Source organism: Haliaeetus leucocephalus, unplaced genomic scaffold (genome assembly GCF_000737465.1).
Source record: "Haliaeetus leucocephalus isolate CR32 unplaced genomic scaffold, Haliaeetus_leucocephalus-4.0 Scaffold51, whole genome shotgun sequence".
Classification (NCBI taxonomy): Eukaryota; Metazoa; Chordata; class Aves; order Accipitriformes; family Accipitridae; genus Haliaeetus; species Haliaeetus leucocephalus.
Window position 1 is genome coordinate 291,845 of NW_010972487.1, and position 27,234 is coordinate 319,078.

The 27,234-nt window shown below is 46.0% G+C and overlaps 1 protein-coding gene across 1 annotated transcript in view; it reads left to right on the top strand.

Moving 5' to 3' along the window:
* Nucleotides 1–3,986: 3,986 nt before the first annotated feature.
* MXD4 (MAX dimerization protein 4) overlaps nucleotides 3,987–27,234 on the top strand; it is a 64,169-nt gene continuing 40,921 nt past the window's right edge. Inside the window, exons 1-2 of the mRNA XM_010577890.1 lie at nucleotides 3,987–4,068; nucleotides 17,619–17,818. Coding sequence (XP_010576192.1) covers nucleotides 3,987–4,068; nucleotides 17,619–17,818 — 282 coding nt within the window. The remainder of the gene's footprint in view (nucleotides 4,069–17,618; nucleotides 17,819–27,234) is intronic.

Sequence of the window (27,234 nt, forward strand, 5' to 3'; positions counted from 1 at the left end):
TCCATTGCCTATTTCAAAGAGCTCTGTGGAATGCCACCTCCCTTTCCTGCTCTCCCTGTGCAGACCTCTGGATCCATGCTTGTCCCCAGCTCCTCACGGCATTTACACGAGCCAGCTCTCACCGTTAGGACCTGCCCACTCCTCTCTGCAAAAGAACTTTTCACCAGTAGTGAAAAGGGACAAGAAACATTCACCTGGCACAATACACTTGACTTTCCGTTGGCAATCTTCCATGCTAAAGGTGAAAGACTTCAGTCTCTGCTGTAGCTCAGTCAGGGTCCATATGCAGCCTCAAATGGATGAGCATTGATATTTTTACATCCCTCCATCCTGAGATCTCATAAATGGTGATGGATATTATCCCTTTGTCTCTGGTACAGGTGAGAGGGAAGTGTCCCTCACCAAAATCTCCACCATACTGGGTGTTTACTCATTGCGTGAATGTGCATGTTGACTATACCCATACCTCTAACTTTGCTTACCATAACCAGCCTCTCTTTTTGCATACACAGGCTTCTGTGGAGTTCTCTTGAGTCATCAGGGATTCATTCCGCTTAATGATAAAACAAAAGATTTGTGTTACTACTACTGTAGTTTGAAGTGTTTCTCAATATTGTATCGTCTCACACCAGGACGTGGTTAAGTAGGAGAAAGATGAAAGCTGTATATCGAGCTGGGCATGGGAAAACTAGACTGTAGTTCGCATGGTTGCACAAGGTACAGGAATCTACGGTGCAGTTTAACATTTTCTCAAGCTGAGAAACTCTAGAGCGGAAAGTTTCCCTGAAACCCAAAAGCTGAAAAAAATATTGCTGTTTTGCACCATTTAATTTCTTATGTGATGTGAGTATTGTGCAGTTAGGGTGACGCAGTTCTAGTGGGCAGGACTAGGAAAATGGTATCTTCTGTGATGGTAACTGGATTTTTTCTGGTATTACTTTTTATATTGAGGCTTACCTTTCTTTCTGGAATGCAGCATATATATATTTTTTCATTCATGTTTGTGTGTGTATAAATGCAGACATACATAAGTACATACGTATGTGTTTATATATGCATACACACACACGGCCCAGGGGACCTGCCTATGTCTGCACAAATTCCATTTGAATTCAAAACTCTGCTTCTATTCACTTTAACTTTCAGTGCTGATTAATGGCCATTTCACAGCAGAAGAATGATCTCAGCTCCAACTCAAGGCATCAAGAACCATCAGCACTGTCCTCGGAGCACTTGGCTTTTCACGTGTCTCTTCTACTTGAAAAAAAGAACAGAAAATCTCCAAAACTGAGAGATACACAGAGATCAGATTCTACTGCAGAAGGGACAGACAGTACTCCCAAAACAAAAAGACTTTGTCTAGAACTAGAAGACTGTGCGGAGACAAGTGGGCCAGAGCTACGTCCTGTTTCTTGAAAGACACTGGTCCAAACCTCAAAGGACTCAAGAAGCACTAAGTAAACCCAGAAAGGGGAAGGCTTTCAGGTGTTTATTTTTTTTTCAGAGATGTTTTTTATTGTTTGCTGGACTTTTTGAGTATAAAGCAAAGGTGACCTTGAGAAGTTCCTCTGCAAAACTTTAATGTGCATTGATCTGCCACACACGAGTTCCCAGGAGGCTGAAACTGGAAGAGGTCAGATGTTTGAAAGCACACTGGCTCAGGTGGAGCTGCTCATAAGATCTGCAGCCTGAGACTTAGGTGGACCTGTTATAAAGGAGCCAGTAAACAAAGGATTTCTAAAATGAGTAACATGTATATTCCTCTAATGTTATACATCTGGTTTTAAACAAAACCAGATGTATAACATTAGAGGAATATACATTTAAATAAAAGCTTACTATTTAAACCTCAAGAGCATACTCCCATGGCAGCCACTAAAGTGAATGCAAGATAAAACCCCCAGATAACATAATAAACATGAAGAATTCCTGCAGGGAGGGATCCTGAGGTGCTCTGCAACTCTAAAATGATACAGAGAAGACTAATAATTATCAGTTTGCTGTGAACTGGGGTCTCATCTTCTGGAAACCCCTGCAGAGAGGAATGGGATAGGTTTCCCAGACAAACATGAAGTACTGCTGGTTCGATCTTCCCCTCCTCCTGGGCATGAACAGTTTGAGAATCTTCTACCAGCTTTTTCAGTAAATCTTTCCTCTAATGTAGTTCAATCTCTCCTGCTCCTTACCTGAGCATGGTCCTACTTGCCTGCAAAATCACTAAGTCCTGAAGGAAGGCTACACTTCAGGGGTTTCTTTTTAAAATCTTTTTATCAAAATATATATAGTTTGCCCAGATAAAATGATAGATCAGTGGCATAAGCTCCTGTAATGAACACAGTAGCAAATGCTGAGCAGGTGCTGTGGTCTCTGTTACCTCCTTCTAGAAAAAGCAGAGTAAAGAAGCCCGGTCGTGTCCTTCCACCTCTGCCTTCCACAGCCAGCTGTACTGTGGCATCTCTCCAGCTTCTGGCAAAACATCTCCCACCCAGACAACTGTGAATGTGTTTCATGTGGTCGGAGAGCACTGGAAAGACAGGCCAGAAATTCAGCCTGTTACGCTAAACCCAACAAATAGGAAATTATCTGCATATAAATATAGTTTATGCTTTTCCACTTGAAAGGAAATCCCCTTATCAGCCCAGTCTCACATGAAAACAACCACTGTGAGCTGAGCCAAGTGCCCTTGCTGAGAGGAATCAGTGGCCTTCCCTGGCAACTGAATCCATGCCTTTATGGCCCTTTGGGGAAGGAGTTTTGCCATATTGTGTAAAACAAGTTGCCAGACAGAGCTGTTGAAGGGAAAAGTGGAGCATGGAGATAGCACATGGCTGTTTTGCTCAGCCAGATACTGGGAACTGATGCTGGGAAGGAGATGTGAGGTTGGAACAGATTTGTTGGGTCAAATGCCTTTTTTTTTCCCTTTTAAGTAGACTGCAGCCCTGCTGCCACTGAAATCAATGAAAATGTTGCTATTAAATTTAAAGAAAGTAAGAATCAGTGACAACTCTTCCTGGTTGCCTGAATGTTCAAATCGTAGTCCTTCCTCCATTCTCCCCTTCTATGTATTTTCATCTCAAAATGCACTGGGTCAAAGTCATGAAGTCCTACAGAGCTGAAGACTATGCAGGTACAGGTGGGATGAATTATTTTATTTAAAAACAACCCTGAAGTTCCCTGCTGCAGTAACACAAAGCTAGCTTAAAAAATTAAGCCCCCCTGCCCCCAAAACCAACGAACTAAAAAAAAAAAACCAGTTACAAGGATTACAGGGTGGCATGATGCCCTGGATAAATACAGTGCTCAGAAATTCAGCACCGCCACATATAGAAGTAGACGCTGGTCCATATAGTGGTCGGGAAGCACAGCAACCCCTTTAAACTTTCCTAAGCAACCTCCGGGAAAGACATGTTTTTCCATGTTCTCTGATGGCCAGAAAGGTGTTTTTTTTTACCTGAGAAGAGCAAGGATGTGGCTGATACAGATAGAACTTGGCAACACCCACTAGTGGGCTCTATGCATGTCTCATACAGGGCTTGAAACATAAATTTTCTCTGCAGCCAGCCTGGTCCAACAGATTCAGCGTAAGAGCAGAAAGTGGGAGCTTGCTCTCCCGGCGCTCCGATGAGCCACCTCCTTCTCGCCGAGGCCGTGCTCTCCGAGGGCTGGACAAGCGCAGGCAAAGAGCGAGTCTTGCTACTCAGATGAATTCCCACCGGCCCTGTCAGGACGGTTTTTATGAGCGGCCGTGGTGAGTCCCTCTGTCTTTCTGGGGTGACTCACATGCTTCACAGTGATCCCAAAGACCCTGCACTGGGCAGAGCAGCCCTGCACCAAGAGCAGCTGAGGAGGGAAGGAGCAGCGACTAGATGGGACTGGAAGGACAAATGAGCTGATAGCACGTTCAAATTGCCCTTCAGCTGTTGCCTACGGTGGAGCTATGAGCAGCATCAATCGAGCAGGAACGTGCCTTTCCCAAGCAAGGGGAGATGGTTCCCGGCTCCCTGGGGGACTCCAGCGGCAGCCGCGGCCCAGCAGCAGTGCCTGCCCGGGGCATCGACCCACCTCCGGGTAAGAACAAGGCTCGCATGGCATTTTCAGCATCCCTGGTCCCTGTCAAATCCTCTGGGCTGGCAGAGCATCGCTCTCCCACCCCTTTCCTGCCGCAACGACCAGAATTCTTTTTCCCCAGTTGCAGGGGGGGAGCATCCCACTGCACGAGCCCAAAGAAACAATTTTTATATCTGGTTTCCGCTGAAACGTAGCATCATTTTTCCTGATGGCGTGGGGTCGGTTAAAGCTCTCGAGTTGCATTGTGGAGGTTTTCTCCACAAAAGCGGGGGTGTTAACCATGGTGGCATGGCACAGCTCCAGCTCCGCTCGCCCCGCTCGGCTCTCCCCCTGCTCTGGCAGCCGGGGCAGAGCAGCCCCGCACTGTTTAAACAGCTGCCTTGTTTCATCTGGGAGGTGGCTGCCCTTCAGTCCTGGGAGGAGAGCTCATCTTCTGGATAGTTTGCATAACAATTAACATTTGTCAGCTGAGATCTGCCTGGCGAAAGATCACTATTTACAAGAGGGCGGTGAGTCTTTCTAGGCTGGAATACTTCTTGAACCACAAAAAACTAAGCTGAGAGCCGGAGCGAGCCCGAAGGTGGGCTGATTTCACACGGCAGGTTTAGGAGGAGTTTCCTTTGCATTCAGCTCGGAGGTAGAAAAGCAGAGCTGCTGCGGAAGGGGGGATTCTTCAGCTCTTACAGATTTCATTCAGTTGTTCCAATGAAATAAATACATCCGCCTTAAACAATTGAAAGAGGTATTTACTGCCTGTGGTTTAACAACTGTACTAAGTCAAAGGGACCAGTCAACTAGAGCCTTATAATTCTTTTCTAAAGAGAGGATGAGAGAAAAGAATGAGACGACAATGCAGTATTTATAATAAAGATGAAATGAGTGGAACTCAATGGCGCCAGCAGCCCCGGAGCTCCTGCTGCTTGGGCTAATGCATTTTGCATTAGCACGTCTGGATATCTGGCACTGGAATGTCCTGAAAATGCTTTTACAAAATAGCGGCATTCTTACAGCAGCGGCATTTCTTCCAAGCACCACCACCGACTGGTGCAGCTGGGATGGACAGCCCCTGCAGCTGGGTGAATCACCAGGAAGGTTTCAGGCGACTGAGACCTGTTATCCACTTGCCTTCTCGCAGCTTTTTGCCCTGCTCACCTCTACATGTTGACAAGTGGCTGCACCTAAAGGGCTGGCACCCTCACGGGGCACCTGCTCGAGCAGGGGTGGGTATGGGGGTACCCATCCCTGCCTGCGAGCTGGGGGCTTGGCCCACGAAGGCAGGATCCCTGCCTTCTCCAGTTACAGTGTGGGACTACTGGGCAGCTAGACATCACGGTGAACATACAAACACAAAATTACATCTGTAAGTAGATTTGCTCTGCACTGGCTAAATAAATAACATCTGTGTTACAAGAACCTCTAGATCTGTATCCCACACTACACTATTACTCCAACAGCTAATTTTATGTTTGCCTTGGAAGCAATGCAAAATCCTCCAAGGAATTAATAGCCAGCAACTGCATGTCACCAGAACAATTTATTTTTCATTCCTTCCCCCAACAGACTAGAGAGATATGTGTCTCTTATTTCTTTCTGAAACCTGGATTTGAAAAACTTCGTGTTGCTGCATCTTCCCATAACCCTGCAGAATGACAACAGTAGTTGTCATTAGCTCATTAGCAGTAGTGAGCAAAGCCCAGCAGCACCCCAGGACAAACTCTGGGGCAGGTGGAAAGGCTGCCTGGGCGTAGGTGTCATCAGAAGCAGATGGCAAATGGTACCTTCTTTTTAATAATTATGATCATAGAAAGGGGAAACTCAGCACTTCAGGGTTTTCTTTTGGTTTTGACATACATAAATGATTTATTGTCCTAAGAAGCAAGTGGTACCAGAATCTATTTCAATAATGCTTGAAATAGAGACCTTGGATTTTTGGTTTTCTATCTGCCTAAGCCTCTCTTACATGAGCTTATCTCTGCATAGAAGCAGCACATCAGTCTGAGGGCAAAAATGAAAACGGTGTTAGAGGCTGCCAAAAAGTGTGGGAACAAGTCAATGAGGAGTGAGACAGGGAGAACGAAATAAATTGATGAAGTTGGCCTGATTGCTGTATGCTTAACTCCAGCTAAGAACAGGACTTCTTCCTTCCAAAAATAAGGCTAATCTCAGCCTCTGACCCCCAAATGGTGGAGCAGCAGGACTTCGGTAGTAGCTATGAGCTCTGGCACTCTGATCCCAGCCAGCCCTGAACCTCATGATCATGGACAAATTACTTCTGGCTTGATTTTTCAGCAACCCCTTTTGTTCTCAGTAGGACATGTTGGTGCTGAACTCTACAAAATCTGCTCGTAATAGCTTGACCTCAGATATGGGAAATACTTATTAGACCCATAGGATGTAGGCAGGGTTGTTAAGTTACCAGAGCACAGTGCCTAGAAACCGTGCAGTGGTGATAAGTCCAAGCCACACCGCTTTTCACTGCTAACCGGCTCACATACCGAAGGAGAATGGGCATGTTGACTTCACCCAAACTGGAGGGTGAAAAGAAACCAACACCTACATTTTAAGACAACTCTGATGAGATGTGTCTTGCAGTGAGTTACTTACTTAAATCAAGGCAGGCAGAGACTTCCAGAGAGGACGGCACCACAACAGAAGCCTGAGCTGTGGAGATAAATTAGTAAAAATGCCTTCAAATACCAAAGGTGGCAATAGCTCAGCGCCTGGGATATCGAGCCAAAGGGTAAGTCTCCAAAGCAGGCAGAGTGCCCAGGTCGTGACTCCCCACATTTAGGCTGTTGAGGCTGGTTGAGATATGGCTTGGATCTGGAGGTGAGGTCTGGACAGAGGTTTTGACGTGACTTGTTGCTGGTCAGAATTGCTCCCTGAGGCAAATGTCTGACACTGAGTAACCTTTGTGTCAGGTTTCCAGTGCATCTTCGAGTCTGGATTGGTGTCTGGGAGGAATGTGAAGTATTCAGCAGCATGGACGGACGTTGCCTCCTTCCAGGAGGATGTGCCGCTGACCTCGCTCCACAGGTTCCCTGGGGAAGGGCTGAGCTTTAACTGAAAGCTCTTGTAAGTATTGCAGACTGTTTTAGAGGAAGACTGGACACCCTGGGAGTGCAGAAGGTGCACATCAGGGCAGAGTCCTCCACTTCTTCAGGCAGAAAAGCCAAAATGTTGACTCTTGAAACTGATGCTAAAGAGAGCAGCTCTTGGAGCCAGTTCCAGGCTCTCAGGAAGAAGGAAAGCCCCTGTCCTGGTTTTGGCTGGGATAGAGTTAATTTTCTTTCTGGTAGCTGGTATAGTGTTATGTTTTGGATTTAGGATGAGAAGAATGTTGATAACACACTGATGTTTTCAGTTGTTGCTAAGTAGTGTTTATACTAAGTCAAGGAATTTTCAGCTTCTGATGCCCAGCCAGCAAGAAGGCTGGAGGGGCACAAGAAGTTGGGAGGGGACACAGCCAGGGCAGCTGACCCAAACTGCCCAAAGGGGTATTCCATACCATGCGACGTCATGCCCAGTATATAAACTGGGGGGAGTGGGGCTGGGGGGGGGGCGCGGATTGCTGCTTGGGAACTAACTGGGCATCGGTCAATGAGTGGTGGCAACTACATTGTACATCACTTGTGTTGTATATTCCAATTCTCTTATTATTATTACTGTCTTTTTATTATTATTAGTAGTATTATCATTATTATTATTTTCTTCCCTTCTGTCTTATTAAACTGTTTATCTCAACCCATGAGTTTTACTTTTTTTCCCGATTCTCTCCCCCATCCCACTGAGGGGGGGGAGTGAGTGAGCGGCTGCGTGGTGCTTGCTTGCTGGCTGGGGTTAAACCACGACAGCCCCTCATGTTCCTGCCCTAAAACAACCTCGGCACAACTTTCTAGTGGGATGCATTTCAACATTTTTTTCAAGCATCAATGCTTTTTTACCTTCTCCTCATCTCCTGGATTGCTACTGCTTTGCCTTCTTTCTAGTGCAACCACTGCCTCAGAGAGTCTGGGCTGCCGTTCAGCCTGGATGAAGAAATGGCCACGGAGGAATATGATTTGTGACAGGTAATTCTGATTTATGCCATTTAGTGCTATCACACAGGGATTTGAAAACAACGTGTCCCAGTGCAGCCACATGTATTTTGCTGTCTGCTGTGCTGTGAAGCCTGGAACAGCTTAAGGCTTGGTATGTATCCTCCTCCGCTCGGAGCAGAGAGTATCCTGCTATTGCTAAAAGGCATTCTGACAACATACATAAAGTATTATCCTTCCTGCAGGGGATCTCAGCAGTGAAATGGTCCAAGTCACTGGTCCAGGCTGAGTCGATGTGGCAACAGGCTGTGCCGCGGGAGTGTTAGTTTCCCACCTTTGTTGTTCATGGTTTACTAGGTAAGCTGGGGGCAACTGGTTTCCCTTCCGGGCAATACCTGAAGCGGCAGCAACAGATCTGGGAGTGAAAGGTCTTTGGTGTCACTTGCTGGCCCCCCAGCTTGAAGAACAGTATTCACTGCTTTGGTAAAGAACCAGTCCCAAATAACCCCCTATTATTAAATTGGCCTCAGGATAGGACAGCAGGAAACCCAGTGGTGTGATGGATCTGCCACTGTCCTCAGAAATGACCCATGTGGATCCCACCAGGGAATGGACATTGCGCAGGAAAGGAAATCTCTGGAATGCAGCTGCCTCAGGAGATTTCAGAATCACCCAAGGAAGCATTTTGAAGAAAGCCTAGAAGAGCACGAGCGGTGGGAAATCTGCATGGGTGAGATCCTGGGGATAGGGTAAAGGGAGGGGAAAGGAGAGGTGCCAGATGACCCCATGCAGATGTGCACCCCTGCAAAGGAGTCCCAAAACAGGGCTACTTGCTGCATGACATGACTGTACGCAGCTGTACCCCAGGAGCAGGGGAGGCCCGCGCTGACCCCGGGCACTGCCGTGCTCTTGGGGTGTTGCCCAGTGAAGTGGCCACTTTGTGAAGTTTTGGCAAGCCAGCAGATCCCGTGTCCTGAATCCCGAGCACAGAGGCAGGGACTCTGCCCTCCCAACCGCGCTGCACGTGATACGATCCGAGTGTCAGAGGACACATTCAGTTGTGGGTAGGTGCTGGCTGGGGTTTCCCTGCTTTGGGGTACATCACTGTGTTACCTGATATGTCTGTTTTTATGGTTTTTTATGGTTTTGCACATATTTTCATTGTGATGTGCTTTGCTAATGGAGTCACGTATAAAAAGCAGTCAGGATATACTACATAAAAACAGGAAAGATCTTTAATCTTAGGGTCATGAGAATGACACTTGACCTAGCAAAGCTACTTCTCCAGTTGCTTTACTTCTAATGTACTTGTTTTTTCTTCAGTACCGACAGTGCTTCAAGCCTCTGGATTTCAGCAGTGTCTCCAGCTATGAAGTTTTAGACAAGTGATGGGTCAAGGTAGGTCTTGAGAGGACTGCAGTGAACTAACAAATGACACCATCCCACAAGAGCTCAGGACTTGCTCTTGCTCTCTTTCCATCCATTTCTTCTTTTGTCTTGAAATAAATTCAAGAGTCCCTTAAACAAATTGGTGGGTTTTGGTTCCTTGCTCAATTTTCTTCAGCTAGTGAACATTAATTCCCCTATTGGGTGAAATAATTGGAAAAATGCAAATAGATCCAAATAACAGTTGCAAATTAAATGATGCTCTAAGTACTTTATAATAAACAAAGCAAGAAACATACATTCATTTTAACACCTGAATTCATTGTATAAGCAGAATCAAGAGGCGGAAGACCAGAAGGAATGTTAAAAGTTGCAATGACCCTAAATTCTGGATCATGCAATTTGAGCTCTGCTATTGAAAAACTGTTGCACATATATGCGGTGTTTTAAAAATGGCACTGATGACCTTGCAAGAACGCTCAATGGATCAACTTCCCAAAATTACATGGTAAAGCCTGTGATCAAAATATATCACTTCAGAGTGTGGCTACAGGGCACAGACGTCACTTGTGGAAGTCTCCAAACCTAGGCTGAACTTTACAATGGTGCCCAGTCTTCACGAACGCGTTCACTTCTAACTTACAGGATGGGATCACCCTTCCATAGGGTTGCTCACCCCACTTTGGCAGTGGACCAAGTCAGCTTGCATTTGGCATGAACAGGGAATGGGTATGGGAGAGGAATAACATCTACACCCTGCTCTGCTGCCTCCCAGTTGCCCTGTCTCGCCAAACTCTAAGAATGCCACTTTGCAGCATGAGACCACACGGAGCTTTTCTAAAGTTGCATTGCAGGTGAGGAGTAGAAAACCCTTGTTTCAAACTCCTGCGTTATCAGAAAACTTCTAAAGTTTCTCAGGCGTTCATTGCAGACCCACAATTTGTCCGATTGAGTGAGAATGCCTTGCAGCGGGATCAGGTTTTATCCAGCACCAAGTATGCTGATAACCTTCCCTAATCAGTCGCCAATCTCTGCTCGGTGAAAGCACTCTCTGCGGTATTTTTACTGAAGCTATTTTTAAATGACAGTGTGATATTTTGTTTTCTTTTGCTCGTTTGTCAATGGAAGAACTGGCTGTGCTGTGCATCTGCTCTGACAAGAAACTTCCAGTTATTTTTCAGCCCATTCCAGCTGGGATGGAGGCAGGGCTGGAGAAAGTGCTGGCTGCGGGCAGGGTGAGCCCTCCAGGGACCAGCGACCTTGTGAACCTCTGCCTGTCGGGGTCCCCCATGTCTGGCTGTGGGAAAAGCCTTCTAGGTTTCTTCTGACTCTGGTGTTGATGCCGCTTTGGGCTGGTTTTCACAATTTGAGTTGTTTTATGTTTAGCTGAGCTGCTACCTACATGAATATGGGGGGGGGGGGGGGGTGTTTGTGTTGGGGGGTTTTTTTTCACTTGAATTGCACTAGATTTTCAAGGAATTATATTTTTAGGTTTAGGTTCCGAATGGCCTCAAAGCATGAGCATCTAAAAATTGAAAATTAAAACCTAAAATGTCCAAACGGCAATCATCACTGTGTGGACAATTCACATTTCCTCTCATCAAACAGCTTTCCCAAATGGAGATGTAACTGGTTCCATCTCTTCATCCAAGTGCCTGGACACCACTGCACGTTCCACAATGGGCTTTACATTTAATTTCTCTCAGTAATGCATTACAGAGTGACACTAGCCACTTTCCCTCCCCTGGGGGTTTCTTCTGGATGAAGGAAATATAAAATGCCTGCTGGACTTTTGCTGATTCCCAAGCCCTCCACCCTTAAGCACTGTTGGATGACAGTTGTACCATAGTTTTATACCAAGATTTTCTAGCCCATCAAATTCAGACACGAATGGCTCAGTAGATAAAAACCTACTGAGAAATATGGATTGTCTGTGTGTGCACAGCTATTGGATATAAAACATGCCTAATTAAATCCTGGAAAATTACATTCCTTGGTTTTAAGTCCTCTGTTTGTACATGGGCCCAAGATTTCTGGTTTTATGCCTTTGAGTAATCCCAGGATTCGTTCCACTGCCTTCTCTTACATATAATGTGTACAATACTGCCTCCCTACAGAGCTAATCCCACAGACTTCAGCAAGATTACTGCTCAGGTAGCTCAAGTACCTTTCCAACTAAGAAACGGTGCTGGACCCAGTCCCATGAGAGGTGCCAGTCTCTGGGGTCAGTCCTAGGAGCAGAATTAGATCTTTACTAAAATTTTCTGCCCTAACCTAGCCACTCCAGCAGCTGGAGCAAGAGGGAGAACTGCATCCCTGCTTAGCCTGAGCTCTGCCAATTCCCACCAGTTATTGAGGCTGGGTTTTTTAATTGCAGAATCCAGTAGAACTGGATTGAAACCAACATGATTATTTTCCCATCAAGAATCCGACTGATGTTCTAAAATACCTTAAATTTTCTAGTTTCTAATCCAAAAGCCATTGGGAAGACCAGATATAGTTTGATGGGCTACATTTTAAAGGTATGTTGGACCATAATAACTTCTGCTGCCTTTGGTTAAGATTCCTGAGGCAATAATAACAGAAGCTGTAAAAATATGTCCCTTATTCATCACAGATTTACGTCAGGAGTTTACTGCTCTAATCATTAACTAGCCTGCTGCATTATCTATGAAAATTGCTCTGTAATATTTATGAAATGTGACCTTTGTTAAATCAATGTTACAAAGTGTTAGATTCATTCTGTTTGCAAGTGGAACAGATTTCCAAATCACTCTGCAATTAGTACAGTTTGATCTAACCAGCCTATCTCCACATGGGGTAGCCTTCAACTGAAACAGCAGGATCGCTGTCAGAAATGAAATGTATTTTCCATACGGCTGCAAGTAAGGCTGTAACACCTGCTTGCACTACATCATCTTTGGCAAAGGTAATTGCTGAATGAATATTCCCAATAAGGGAAAACAGTAACCAGACTTAGAAAGCTTTTTGTTACGAGAAATACCTCAATTTAAAAAAAATAAAATGTACTTGGCCAAAAATGTTTCCTACATGTAATATCGTAAGGAGAAACTAAAAGGAAACAGGACAATCTCAGGCTGAAATGGGCACTATCAGCCATTCCACAATAGATACAGATAAAACAATTGCAAGTGACAACAGGAAGATTCAGGAACCCAGTGGAGTCAAGATGCTTTGCTACGTGATTCTCCAAATCACTCCCAAGGCCACCACTGGGAGGGGATGGGAAAGTCCCTCCCCACCTAAAAAGCCCATCTTCCCGATCCAGCTAACACTACCATGAATTTCTGATTCTCACAGTCATACGGGACAACCTGTACCACTTCAGCATATGTGGTGTGTTGGAGGAACAAAGTTTCATTGGAGCGACAAATGTGCCGGACGAGCATCACGCAGTGATGCCATGTGGCACCATTCAATAGCAGATCACTAGGAGCATGCAGCATCCCTAGCATTCATATCACATTTTTCCATCCCCAGAGCTCTGTGTGGCCGGTGTCAGCACTCCATTTTCAATACAGGGTAACCAGCGCTCACTCTGACTGGGACTGCCTCATGTGACACACAACGTCATGAATAAACTGAGCATTTTCCTGTCCCTGCTTTAGTCCCCTGAGCTTGTCCACTTGTGACGGACAAAATTAGAGTTTGGTTTGATGAGCCAAGTTAAGCTCTGATGAAATCTCTACATAGAATTGTAAAAGATACCTGCTTGGCCCCTCGTATATCTGTTTTATTTTCCTCTAGCGTGACATCCAACTGTGCTTTCCTTTGCAGGAAACAAACATCCTCTTGGATAAAGCAGGGACTGGAAAGCCACAGAGACACCACCCGCACGTTCTGCTCCCTGCGTGGGAACAGAGAGGGAGGCTGGGGCAGAGCTGGGATGAGATGGGCAGCAGGTCCTCACGCAGGACAAACTGGTGCAGCTGCCCTGCAGACAGTGCAGCTCTGCTGGACCTGCAGCTGCTCCAGCCCACTGGGCTTTCATGGGTCAAGGACGCTTCTCAGAAGGTGCTCAGGTCCTCACCAACGGTCCTGCCTTTCAAACTGGTATTTTAGCACAGTTTTCCCACATATGAAATGGAAACAATATCAACCTACAGGACATGAGTGGTTTGATGTGAAGGCAGCAGCACAGGCTGCAAAGAGAAAGTTGTGCCTGTGTTCTGCTGCCAGAGTCAATCCTCCACGGTTCATGATTTGGTCCTAAAATTCAAAGCTGCCTGCAATACTGGCCAACAGTGCCTGATGAACCTCCTCTCTCCCTGTGACCTTGATGATGTGCCAGCGAATAAAGGAGCTGCTAAGGAAATGAATGCAAGCTGTGCCTGTGAATGATATGGGTTTCCTGGCATCTGGCTGAAAATTGTGGCACTCATTCCCAGAACTCACCAGAATCGGGGAATCCTCCTTACTCCACTTCACTCCACTGTCCCCCAAGGGAAAGGAAAAAATACAGATGTCTGACTAGGGAGAGAGCAAGAGAGAAGCTACAGACACGTACAGGCTGTTGTGATAAGGGAAGTGGGAAAAAAACGGGCTCCATCAGTACCGGTACCGTGAGCTGCAGCATTGCCTGCTAGCAGCAGTGGGGAGAGGGACCCTCTGACAGGCTCCACTTGCTACCAGCCCACTCCACCCTGCAGGTGCATTTCTTTGGATGACCTTCCCATCTCTTGAAATTGTTTCTGAATGCAGGAACATTTGGAAGGGGTTAAATCACGTGCTGTGAACCAACTGGCAAGAAGGAGAAGATTTGAAAGCAAATGTGTGAAACCGGGGAGAAGGGGAAGGAGCAGCTGCTCCGATGGGATGAGCTCAGCCCCTCCAGGTGTCCCAGGAACACAAACATGTGCCCTGCCAGCCACGGCAAAGGCAGCGGGACGGGTAGTGACTGCGGCACTCAGAACTGGGGCAGCAACAGCACAGGCATAGCTGCCCTTCAGCTTCTTGCTGGGGCTCCACCGTACGCATTTATTGCAGTCGCGTGATGTGCCTGCACTGGTGCAGACTGGATGAAGTCCTGGGGGGTCTGGTTATCCCACAGCTCTGAGGCAGGCACAGATCCAGGGAAGGAGGGAGGCTGACAGAGAAGGAATGGCCTGGGCAAAAACATGTCTAGAAATCCCCAGGGTCCCACTGGAGAGCAGTGCTAGAGCCACGTTCCCCCACACTGAGCTGTGCAAGTTCCTCTCTGCAGCAAGTCAGCGCAGGATCATGGATTGCTCTGTCAAACAAAAGATTTTTCCTGCTACTGTGTCCTTCTTCAAAGATGGGGCTCTCTCTACCATGCACTGCTGTCCTCTTCTAGCAAACACACACAAGAGTAAGTGTGCTGGGAGAGCACCACGCGTCTTTGTAATGTCTGTGAGATGCCAACATCCGTGGTGTGAAATCCCCATTTGGTTTCAGGTCTTCTCTTTGCCTTTTCCTGCAACCACTTCAGCATTTTTGAGCTTCTGAAGGTTTAGGAGTTTCTACTTTTTTTCACAGTTAGGAAATTCAGAGCTGTGGTTTATCTACTTGTTTCCTGTGAAATACAAAGGGCCTGAGAGATTAGAGGGGTGTATGTGTGTGTGTGGCGTGTGTGCAAGGGGCAGGGGGGTAGATAAAGCTGCCTAGAGAGTGCAAGGGTGAGTGTTCAGTATCATGAGGAGACATTTTTCCCTGGGTCCAACTGGTGTGAAGAGAAGACTGCAGCCACATTTGTCTGCGACTTCTGTCGGGAAAGCACCCGTCACACCCAAGGTGATGTTCTGCAGCTTGTTGTCACCGTAGCTCTCAGGCTGTGGTTCAACGGCCATGGCAGTCCTCCTCTCTTGCCAATGGGCACCGCAGTGCTTGACGAGCACCCTCTCTTCCTCGCCAACACCAGCGACATTTTCTGCTATTCAAATCCTTTCCTACATTGCCATGTTTGCCACAGAAGTGTCTTGTTGACTAGGGGGCAGTTCAAACGACTGTGACAAGGAAGGGGCACAGTGGGTGTGAGGGATGGTCCATCCATGAAGATGTGGGCAGCACTGATGGAGAGTCTGGTGCTCCCCATCAAAGCTGCCCTTTCCCATCTGGCCTCGGCCCCACCACTGGGCTGGGACTGCCGAGCTGGGGAAAAGGCAAACAGGCAGAAGGCACGCCATGACTCAGCAGTGCTCATTTTTGCAACCAGCTTTCCAGCTGCCAGAAGGCGGTGAAGTTCTTGTATGAAAATGTTTTCAGTTGAATATATCATAAAAAGTAATAATAGATATTTCAAGATGTAAACAGTAGCTTTTTTCCTCCAGCAAAAAAAAAAAAATCACAATTACAGCCTTTGCGTGTCACGTAGCCATTTACTAACATGTAACATAACTCTACGGATCAAAAGTGGAGGAAAGAAACTGGATTAAAGGAAATGTGGGTTTTTTTAACCTAAAGTGTTCTCCATAAAACTATTATGCTGAGAGGATGACTAATGTAACCAGTGTGTGTTTTGAAGCGTGTCACGAACACTTTTTATGTTTTCTGAACACACAAAGAGAAACCCCAGGAGAGAATTAATTTACAAATCTGATTAAGCATAATGCCTAAGTGGCAAAAAGCATCATACAATAAATAGTAGACTCCACAGGTAAGCAAAGCTTTAAAAATATAAACCAAACATACTCTAAACAGAGCCCAGATGTGTGCATTTTGGGTAGTTTAATGTGTTTGATTAGATGTCAAAGGTACAGACGATGAAAGCAGAGGTCACGCTGAGGTATTACTTCTGACCTCTTCTTCATTAGCCATCATACTGCCTGCCTAGCGTAAAGCATATATCTTACTTTGGGAAGCAAAGGCAAGCCTGTGAACAGAGGAATGAGTCCTAAGATAGGGCTTTTCTACCTGATGTCAAGACAGACTTCTAGTGTGCTCCTTGGCCAGTCACAGTGGAATAAGTTGAGGTGGACCAAGAACCTGCCATCTCCCAGGGGTTTTGTCCCCCACCAGGCACAACCTATTCCCGCACCATTGACCCACACAGTAGGGCCAACGTACCCCAGCACTGACTCTTTCCTTTTGGGTGCAAGATCTGTGTTGCTTCACAGAAGGCCACGACAAGACCCTGCCCCAGGCTCCTTTGGCACCAGTCCCAGCTACCTCAGTCTTGATGAAAGCTACCATTTTGTATGGGTTGCGCCAGCCTTTGTTCATTCATATTTATAGAGTAGTTTATGATAGCATTTCAGAAGTGAGCAGTACTATTGCTCAGCAATCGGAGTTTACCTGCCTTCAGGGACTGAGTTCACAGGAGTTTGGATGTTAATTACAATCCCTTATAGCTGTAGATGAGGGGTGCCTTCAAACTCCAGATAGATGCTTATAAGAAGTTAAAGCTTTAAGTCTCATCCGTGCACCTCTGAATATTACGGGTATCTTTTTATATACAGGAATATACTTCCACTAATCTTCTCACCCCCTGGGATAACTGCCAATATACACAACACTTTTAAACAACCCTCATCATTTTTCAAAACCAGAGAGGTGACAGAGTGACTTGGCATGACTTAGACTTGCCCATGTGAGTGAGTGAGTGAGTGAGGGAGTGGGGAAATGCCCTGCCCTAGTGCTGTCCTGGCAGTCGTCTGATACGGGTCCACCTTCCAGAATCCTTAGCACATCTGAATGAGAGGCAAAAGTGAAAATCCATCCCTGTGTTACACTGGTCCCTGTGAAGAGAAGGAGGACCATTTTTGTGGTGAAAGCCCTGAAACGGACTCGAGGTATCCAAGTTACTACAGCTATCTCCTTACCTCTAGTAATGAGATCCAGGGATTTCTCTGTGTTTCTACTTCCCTCTGCATAGGGAAGATTTATCCACGACAGCATTCTCACACCTTTGTCTGTGTTCTCCATATTGACTGTAAGGTCTTCACATTAAAAAAAGCTTTCACTGTTTGTAGATCATCTAGACTAGTGGGACCTTGGTCTCCTGTAGATACCAAGAGACCAGCAACAATGAAGAAGAGGTGAAGAGCTGACAGTGTCCTGACAAGTTAGAAAAAGGAGAATCCATGAAGTAATGCCCTGAAACTTCTTTTCTGTGGGCCGGTAAAACATACGCTTACTTACACAATGCAGACACTGTCAGCAAAGCAGGAAGTTGTGTCCTCGGCATCGAGTCTCTGTGCCGTAACTACAGGGAGTCCAACACCTTGGACGTGGCTCAGGCGGAGAATCTGTGTCACGCGAAAGGAGAGGAATGGAAACAGCATGAAACCATCGGCAACAAAGGAAGGCGAACAAAAACAGGACAGACGGGATCGGAGACACAGAGCCAAGTACAAGGCAAAAAAATAGACCTGTGGAAAGCTGGAAGGAAAACAAATAAACCAAGTAAGTTAAATTCTTCATCCCACCCCCCGGTTTCTTCCATCTCACTTGCACCTTGCTGCTGAAATTTTCTCCCAATGCTAAAATCCGTGCATCAACACAAAGGACGTGGCACCCCACATGACACTTGCATGGTAAACATCTGCCTGAGGATGAAGATTGCTCTCTGTAATTTTTGCATTTTGCAGACACCACATTTAGCAGACACTGCATTTAGCAAACACAGTGCTGTGTGGGTCCCATAAGGCCTGGTCCTAACCACTATATGCTACAGCATCTTAGATTCTGGTCCCCAAACAGACAGAGCAGCATAAGCGATATTTTTTTTGCATGCAAGGTTGCTTTCAGCAAGTTGTGCCTTTTGGAGGCCACTCCTTTTCCCCTCCACGCCGTCACAAAAGTGTTTTAGGGTTGTTGAGCAAACATCTTGCCTTTGCCAGAATTCAGCGCCTCAAGCAAAGCACCAAAACCAACACTCAGCTTGAAGGTTTAACTGGGAAGTATTACAGGGAAGTACCACAGACAATCATTGCTGGCCAGACCTACTCTGCTGGTTTTGGCTGGGGTAGAGTTAATTTTCTTCATAGTAGCTAGTATGGGGCTATGTTTTGGATTTGTGCTGAAAACAGTGTTGGTAATAGAGATGTTTTCGTTACTGCTGAGCAGTCCTTACCCAGAGTCAAGGCCTTTTCTGCTCCTCACCCCACCCCACCAGCGAGCAGGCTGGGGGTGCACAAGAAGTTGGGGGGGGACACAGCCGGGACAGCTGACCCCAGCTGACCACCGGGATATTCCAGACCATAGGATGTCATGATCAGTATATAAAGCTAGGGGAAGAAAAAGGAAAGGGGGGACGTTTGGAGTGATGACATTTGTCTTCCCAAGTCACCGTTACGCGTGCTGGAGCCCTGCTTTCCTGGAGATGGCTGAACACCTGCCTGCCATGGGTATTGGGGAATGAATGCCTTGTTTTGCTTTGCTTGTGCCCATGGCTTTTGCTTTACTTATTAAACTGTCTTTATCTCAACCCACAAGTTTTCTTTCTCACTTTTACTCTTCCGATTCTCTCCCCCATCCCACCGGGGAGGAGTGAGCGAGTGGTTGTGTGGGGCTGAGCTGCTGGCTGGGGTTAAACCACGACATCTAAACGCCCTCCCACCCGCAATCCCTGAAAAAAGTATTCACTAAATCAATTCCATCCACACAGTGATAGAGTCTGCCAACACTTACGTACTCATTAGCATGATTGATTTCCCCTTATCTAATTAATTACTGCAGGTTTCACATTTTCACGTTACCTGCTTTGCCATTTGTTCAAGAACAGCAAATGGCCCATCACCACAAGGTGACGGCACTGAATTTGTCTTTGCCCTGTACCTCGCATTTTTCCCCAAGCTGGTGCAAAACTCCAACCAGGCACCAGCAAGAGCAGCCCAGGAGGTCTCTGGGTGCTCCATCCCTGCCTGAGGCTGGAGCCCCACCTGCCGCAGGCTTCTCATGCTGGAGGTACCAAAGGCTCCCCGGGTAACCCAGCCCAGTGCCTCTCTGTCCTCGCTGTTTGCTCATATCCAGCCTCCTTGCTGCAATTTAAAAGAATCGCTTCTTCCTCTCTTGGATGTTGAAAGCCGATGATCTCCTGCTTGCACTAGCTTTTTTTTGCATAAGGAGGGGAGCTTGTTACAGTCATTCTGCCTGACTCTTCACTCGGTTTCCGTACTTATACCGATCAAAGAGAGTGAGAAATTGTACTTGCTTTATGTGGAAGAAGAGACTGTGTAAGGCAGTGTGAAATCCAGCCCATAATTTTTTATTCTAAACCATACGTTACAAATACAGTTCATATAGAGTGCTCATTTAAGATTCAGTTTCATTTCTCCATAGGATTAATTAGCTTGCAATGAGGAAAATCATTTAATTAGGCCCACAACTGATTAGAGCCTGGTGCATAGCCTATCAAAATAAAGACGACACAAATTGATTTCAACACGTTTTGGGTCGGACCCAATCTTCCAAAGCAAATAGAGAGATAAGACAGCATCTGCTGACTCTTCACCTGCCAACTCTTTGTGCTGATCGCTAATTTTAGGTCCTGCAGGCAATTGTCCAGGTTATTTACCACCTGGGCTGTTGTGATCTTCTCTTGAATGTGTGTATTGATGTATGAGCTCTCTTCTCTCTAGCACGATAATACTGGTCCAGCTATACTAGCAGTATGAGGTTCAGGATCAATACTGATTCCTCCCTCATTCAGCTGAACAGCATTTTATTTACCTAATTACTAATACCTATTAAGGGCCTGAACTGGCAAATCTTGACTAAGCGGTCTAAAATGAGCGAGTTCAATACACTACAGAAATGCACAGTATTATCACTAGTGTACAATACAGGATGCACCTGCGATCTTCCCATCACAGATTCACTTGGATCCATCATGGCTAATACAAGTAAGTGACAGGACCTTATGGCTAGTAGTAGATTTGCGTCAGCCACATTAGGCATTAATTTTTCCCTACTGGGAATAGAACTCAACAATTTGCTTACATACTTACTGCAGGCCTATAAATATGTTACAGATACCCATTTTTTGATAAACAAAAATCTCTTCTCCCATATATGTATGCACATAGCTTGGCTCCTGGAGAATGGCTGTATGAAAAGACATCAGGAGTCCACCTCTAATTTCCTTCTCATATCAAAATCTGATTTACCCAGCTTACATCTCAGTTGAGTTTGGATGTCCAAACACCCAGGTGAGCAATCTCCATGCTTAAATTTGTAAATATAAATTTTCCTTTCTTGGTTCCTCAACTGTAATAAATATTCTATAAACTAATGGCCACTAACTACTTTGTTGGTCTCCATAGGACGCATGAACTCATTTTTCCATATCTAGATGGATTTTCAGACCACAGAGCAGTATCATTTCTTTGGAGCTTCTTCCTATAAACTCAGCAAACATGATTCACAGATATACAGGAAGCAAGTACCTTGCATAAGAAAATGTTATTTTTTTATGTTCAGAGGGTAGATGTCATTGAGACTGTGTTACCACTGACTGATTTTATTCATAAAGCCCACAGTTGCCTCCCTGTCCTCTTAAAGTGGACATTCTGTTTGCCAAAGGCAGACTGGTTTCAGCTCTGTTTGCTAGCACGTTTGCACAACCATGCTCTGTTTCTCTCTCTGTCCTGGACTGCAACAGTGGTAAGCATCAAGGCAGCTTAGATCACAGTGAGGTAGAACTTGCTTGTACTGCTATATGATGTGCTCATATAAAAGTTACCTAACAAGAAGGCCTGACTGCAAATTTCATCAAATAAAGGCGGAATGTTTAATTTATCAGCTCGTTCAAGCAGTGACCTCAGGCAGATGCCCATGACCCCAAAAGCACTCTAACACAAAGTGGGTCTGAGTCATGGTTTCTTCAAAGCCTCTTTGCACTGCACTAGTCTGTATATTTTGTGGAAGCTTAATGCAATACAAATGTACACAAGGCTCCTTTCCTACACCAAGGGAATGTAATAAGGCCATGACATGTCTGAGATTCAGATCTGAAATCATATAACAAATCCTTCCTCTGCAGTGTATCATAACACTGAACATGCCGGACTGGGGACTGGGACACCTAGTCATCCTCCCAGCTCCTCCCCTGCTTTTGCTGACCGACACTGACCAGTTGTTTCGCCTATGTCTTGTTCCTTTTTTGTCTTTCAAAATGAAAGCAGTGTTACTTTCCTTTTGCAAAGTGCTTCAAGCACGGCAGCATCAGTGAAGACTTTTAAGATGATGCTATCCAAAATTGCCAGGCATGGTTTAGGTGAAATAGAGTTGAGGCAGAGCAGAATGATGGAGTAAATCAGTGTCTCTCAAGCTTTTCAATCTATGCCTCACCTCAATCAGTTAAGAATAATTTCATGCCTGATCACAGAAATGGCTGCAGGGCCTGGCGGCAGGGTACTGCATGTCTCACTGGTCGGGGAGTGCTGGCGGGGAGGGGCATTCAAGGTCCCTGCAGCCAAACCCTCAAGGACGCTAAGATACAAATGTTGTCTTTCATAATACAGCAATTAACAAGAAATTACTGTTACAAGGGACTGGCATTTGGTTTGAAGATACTGGTTTTTTCAGATTTGACTTTCAAACATGTCTGTTCCATAGCATTTCATAAACCCTCACTAAATTCCAAACAAAACCAGGAAAAATTCAATTGTTTTGGGAAAGCCAGTGATTCAAACAGTACAGCAAACAACTGGTCAAGAGCAGGCAGCAAGCTGGGCTAGTGAGCATCACATAGAGAGCCCACCAACCCAAATGTGTGGTAGTCACTCAGGTCCATAGGACCCCACAGTATCTATACTGTTTATTTGTTGTCATGGTCCTTGGACCAAGTGTTGTGGTTTAACCCCAGCTGGCAGCTTGGCCCCACACAACCGCTCGCTCACTCCTCCCCGGTGGGATGGGGGAGAGAATCGGAAGAGTAAAAGTGAGAAAGAAAACTTGTGGGTTGAGATAAAGACAGTTTAATAAGTAAAGCAAAAGCCGCGCATGCAAGCAAAGCAAAACAAGGCATTCATTCCCCAATACCCATGGCAGGCAGGTGTTCAGCCATCTCCAGGAAAGCAGGGCTCCAGCACGCGTAACGGTGACTTGGGAAGACAAACACCATCACTCCAAACGTCCCCCCTTTCCTTTTTCTTCCCCCAGCTTTATATACTGATCATGACATCCTATGGTCTGGAATATCCCGGTGGTCAGCTGGGGTCAGCTGTCCCGGCTGTGTCCCCTCCCAACTTCTTGTGCACCCCCAGCCTGCTCGCTGGTGGGGTGGGGTGAGGAGCAGAAAAGGCCTTGACTCTGGGTAAGGACTGCTCAGCAGTAACAAAAACATCTCTGGATTATCAATACCGTTTTCAGCACAAATCCAAAATGTAGCCCATACTAGCCAATACGAAGAAAATTAACCCTACCCCAGCCTACCCCAGCCAAAACCAGCACACCAAGCTACTCTCCAAGCCAACACCTGGGTACAGTTTAAGGGGCAGGACAGGTTGAGCACCAGTCCAGAAGGCACATTGGATGAGATTGCACAGACACGATTGCTCCACACTACACAGTCCCTCAACACTGTAGCAGCGACTCATTAACCTGATACCCCACATACCTTCATGAGACATAAACTCAGCTTTAAGCTCTGAAAGCAGCTCTGTGATGGGCTGCCACATATCTTCAGGCACTTTGAACTTAAAAAACCCACTCCAAACTAAAAGGAAACCACACATAAAATAAAGTGATGACTAAAAGCCATATGTGCACCAGTAGCAGCCCAGAGGAGATGCAGTGCCAAGCAGCTGCAGTGGTATCTGCCATCTGAGATCAGGGATGGAGAACAGTCTTTGGCCCTGCTTTATTTGGCAGGGTAGATACAATCAGAGTGTCTCAAATTGGGCTTGGGCACTGACAAAATTGTTACTTCTGAAACTTCTATTCAACTTTCAGGTGTTTTGGTTTCTGCATCTAGGAAACAGAGTTAATGATCTGAATCACAGGTGAGATGAGAGATTAAATGGGATTTGAGATGCTGAGACAGGGAGCTAAAACTTGTCAGTGCCAGCTCCGAGTGCAGACCCCTTCCTGTGCGGGAAGACTTTTGCTCACTACCTAAGCCTTGCAACACCCAAGGAAACAGGGGGATGGACGCCAAGGCACAGTGAAGGAGGTTATTTCTGGACGTAGGGATAACACACAGTAAGGAATTTTAAAAGATGGAAGAAAGAAACATGCAGTAGCTGCAATAAGCCAAATCTGAAAAGCATGGAAGACCTAATTCTTTCTTTAAGGCTGTATGTGGGGAATAGTGAATGAAGTTTCTTGAATTACAGATCCTCAACTTCAGAGCTCTGCCCTCATCACAGCTCAGGGCAGTCAGCAGTTCTGATGTCACTGATCTCACATGCCATGTCATGCCACAGGATGAATTTTGGAAAAGAAAGGCGCTGTAACATTTTAAAATGTAAATACTACCACCGCAATCACAAAGTGCAGGCAGCGAAGAAACTGCAAACAGTTCAGGTTTTGGGGTGTGGCTGCTGATGGCTCTCCCTTCTGCTTCTAAATATAAAGTTTTTCAAACTTCATCATGAAGTGACAGCTACCCCTTATCACTGAAGGCCAGCTGTTTCTTTAGCACTCAGCTGTTCCTGGTGCTTGCTCGTAGAAATGGAAAAAAGCTATTTAGAGACGCAAATCTGCAAAGCCTTTGAGCACATGTATATCTTAGAGCTTGTCCTTCAGTTCTTAAAGTAATTCGGTTGATCTTCTTTCACACCCATTTTACACCTCTGCACCCACGCCGGCACCACCAAAGCTAGTACTGGTTCACTGGCACAAATAAAAAAAGATCCAGAACGATTCATTCTAGGTATTTTTAAAAGTTTTTTATGGTGCCTCCTGAAAAGGACTCAGTTGGATTCACTCTAGGAGAAATAATCTTGGTAAAACCACTCGGCACTCTCTAACGCATTGTTGCCCACTGTACAGAAAGCTCCTTCGATGCAACTCCAGGTAAACATGTGTCAGCGCTTGTTTGGTATGAGCCAACCCATACACTGTCCTTCCTAAATGCATGTTGGTTTACTCTGGATTTCCAGGGGGGGAGCTGGGCTTACACACATGCTTATAGTTCAAGCAGACTAATACAGTTTATGACTCCTGAGCCGAGAGACACCATGAACAGAAATCTGCTGGCCTCTGTGACTGCACTGGTCCCTGTTTTGCAGGCCTTAACAGCACTGCACAAGACTTACTCACGCACATAGTCCAGGTGGCTTCAGTAGCCCCTTTTCGCAAAGCACCCCTTCTGTGCAGGGAAGGGTGGGAGCACAGGGCCCTGGAAAGTGCCAATACCAATGTGAAATTGCATTCGATGACCTTAAAACAACTGTCTTCAAAATACTTTTGTCCACGTTTAAAAGCAGAAAGAGCAATCACATTGAGTCTGATGGTTTGTACCCCAGGAGAGGTTAGGTTGCTGGGTTTGGGTCCAGGGGGTGCAGGGGAGGGCGAGGGCTGAAGCCATCATGGAGTGAGACCCAGCAGTCAGACCGCACAGAGGAGCGTCTGGTGAGGACAGTGCTTGGTGGGGTGCGCAGCGCGGGCTATGCACCCTCCTGAAGCCCTGCGCAGTGCTATGCTTGTTTGGACTCCTGTGTTTCTAGAGACAAACAGTGTGTGTTCATAGTATGGTGGGGAGGAGCGGGAGAAGCTTCAGGCCTTCAGAGCCTTGGTAAATCCATACCTGAATCCTGGCCTTTTGTACAAGTGTATCCCACTTTCACCCAGGTGCATTTATATACCTAGCATGTTCATCTTCCTTTCTGGACATATGATTGATTCCAAAGCATGTGTACGAAACAGTTTAAGATACATTGAGACACATATACAAAGAAACATAGGTGCTCTGAAAAGCTGAGGTACTGCTAGATCGCTGTGGCTACACTAGAGAACAACAGTGCCTTACCTGTACATCTTTGCATTTTCTTTACTACATGCCCTCTGCACACGGTCAGGCAAAGGGAACTTTCTTTCCTGTGTAGACAACACAGACCTATGCATATATGGTTTCACGCTATTTCGTAATAGAAAGCATTAGTGTCTAAACTTACTTCCAGTTAAGTCAACAGCAAAACTGCCATAAATTTCAATGGGTTTACAGTGAAAACTGTACTGTCTCACCCACATGCAGCAGAATTTCAACAGTTCAAGCAACAAGTGGAAAATGTTACAGCAATTTTTTTACCATTGCAATCTATGCACCAAATTCTTTTTTGCCTTGTAATTCATGGAGTTGGCCTTTTTCCAACCAGATATAAAATTCAGCCTTGTCTTTTGTCTTATCCCTGATGCCTGGACCAAATGGCAGTAAAATGTGATCTGTGTTTCAGCAATGTTCAAGAACCGCATTACCCTTGCGTATCTGAGACAACAAGATACAGACTAATAAATTATCAGGTGTAATGTATATGTAGTTCTACCACGATCCTGTAAAAAGAGTAAAGCATAATCCTTATTTTAATGTGAATCGCTATTATCCTCTTAAAAGGAAACTGTAGCTGACATCTTTTGCCAAGGAATAAACACACAGAACAATATTCTGCAACCCTCCTATATGCTGAATAGCTCTCACTCAAATAGTTCAATTAAAATCAATGGGACCACTTGTGTGCGTAAGTGCTATTCTGCAGGAGGACTGATTACAGGCTTCAGCACTTTTGGCCTGAAGATGTACCAACGTGTGATCACAGCACAGCTTAAAATGTGCCTATTTTAAAACTACTTGCTCATGTTAAAACCAACCAGTTTTAGGCAACAGCTGTGCAGCAGCTATCTGAGATAAGGATGCAGAGTTAACAGCGCAAATAGGATGGTGTGGACAGGAAAGGTGCTGAGCTCCTTCCTGTTCCGCCTGTATACCAGGAGCCAGGCTATTCTGGTAGATGGCTTCTGTGTATCCAGATGACGAAAGGCAGCTGAATATGCTGGCAAGGGTTGGAAAGCTGGCAGTAACTGACTGCATTTCTGAGAGGTTTCCACTGCTTCTTTTTTCAGCAGGTTAAGACAATTGTGTAGACTTTAGCAATTCTTTTAAATCTCTGTGCATGTTTTTACAGTACGGCTGTCTTCCTCTTGCCTGCACACTGGAAGGGGTCACAGATGTACGTGCCAGACACACTTTTACAGCACCTCTGGCATCCCATTTTTACCATCTTTTTCATTCCGATTCATTTCTTGCCATACTTTCCACTACGAGAGCAGGCGGCTTTTCCTTTGGTTGTAGTCATACGCCAACATTCTGACTTACAGGCCTGGTGGTAAGGAGAAACAGAACGGAAATCTGCTTGAAACGTCAGCTAGCTTTAGGAAAACTCCTCACGCACTGGCGCTGGTGGAAGATCCCAGGGTGGGCACACCAAGAGCCCCTTTCTTGCAGCAAGATGTGTTAAGGGCCCAACCCAACGGCCTGGTGAAGCCCAGGGGCCCTCCATTTGCTAACGCCCGAGGAGGAGGTTGGGTTTTTTGCCCTCGACGCCTGCCAAGCTCCCTGGATGCCGTGATGAGGAGTCATCTCCTCATGGCCTGCTGCCCCGCTCCCCTCACCTTCCTTGCAGGGGTCTCCGGGGCTACCAGGGACCCCGAGCCCCGCTCCCCTCCCCAAGGCCCGGAGCGAGCAGCGCGCTCACATTTACAGGGGGAAAGAAAAAAAAGAACAATTTCTGTGTGAGAACCGCCCGACGCTGAGGGGACGAGGGGCGCTGCGCCGCAGGCTCTGCGGCTGGCACGGCTGGAGGCCGCTTCCACCGCGGCCCTC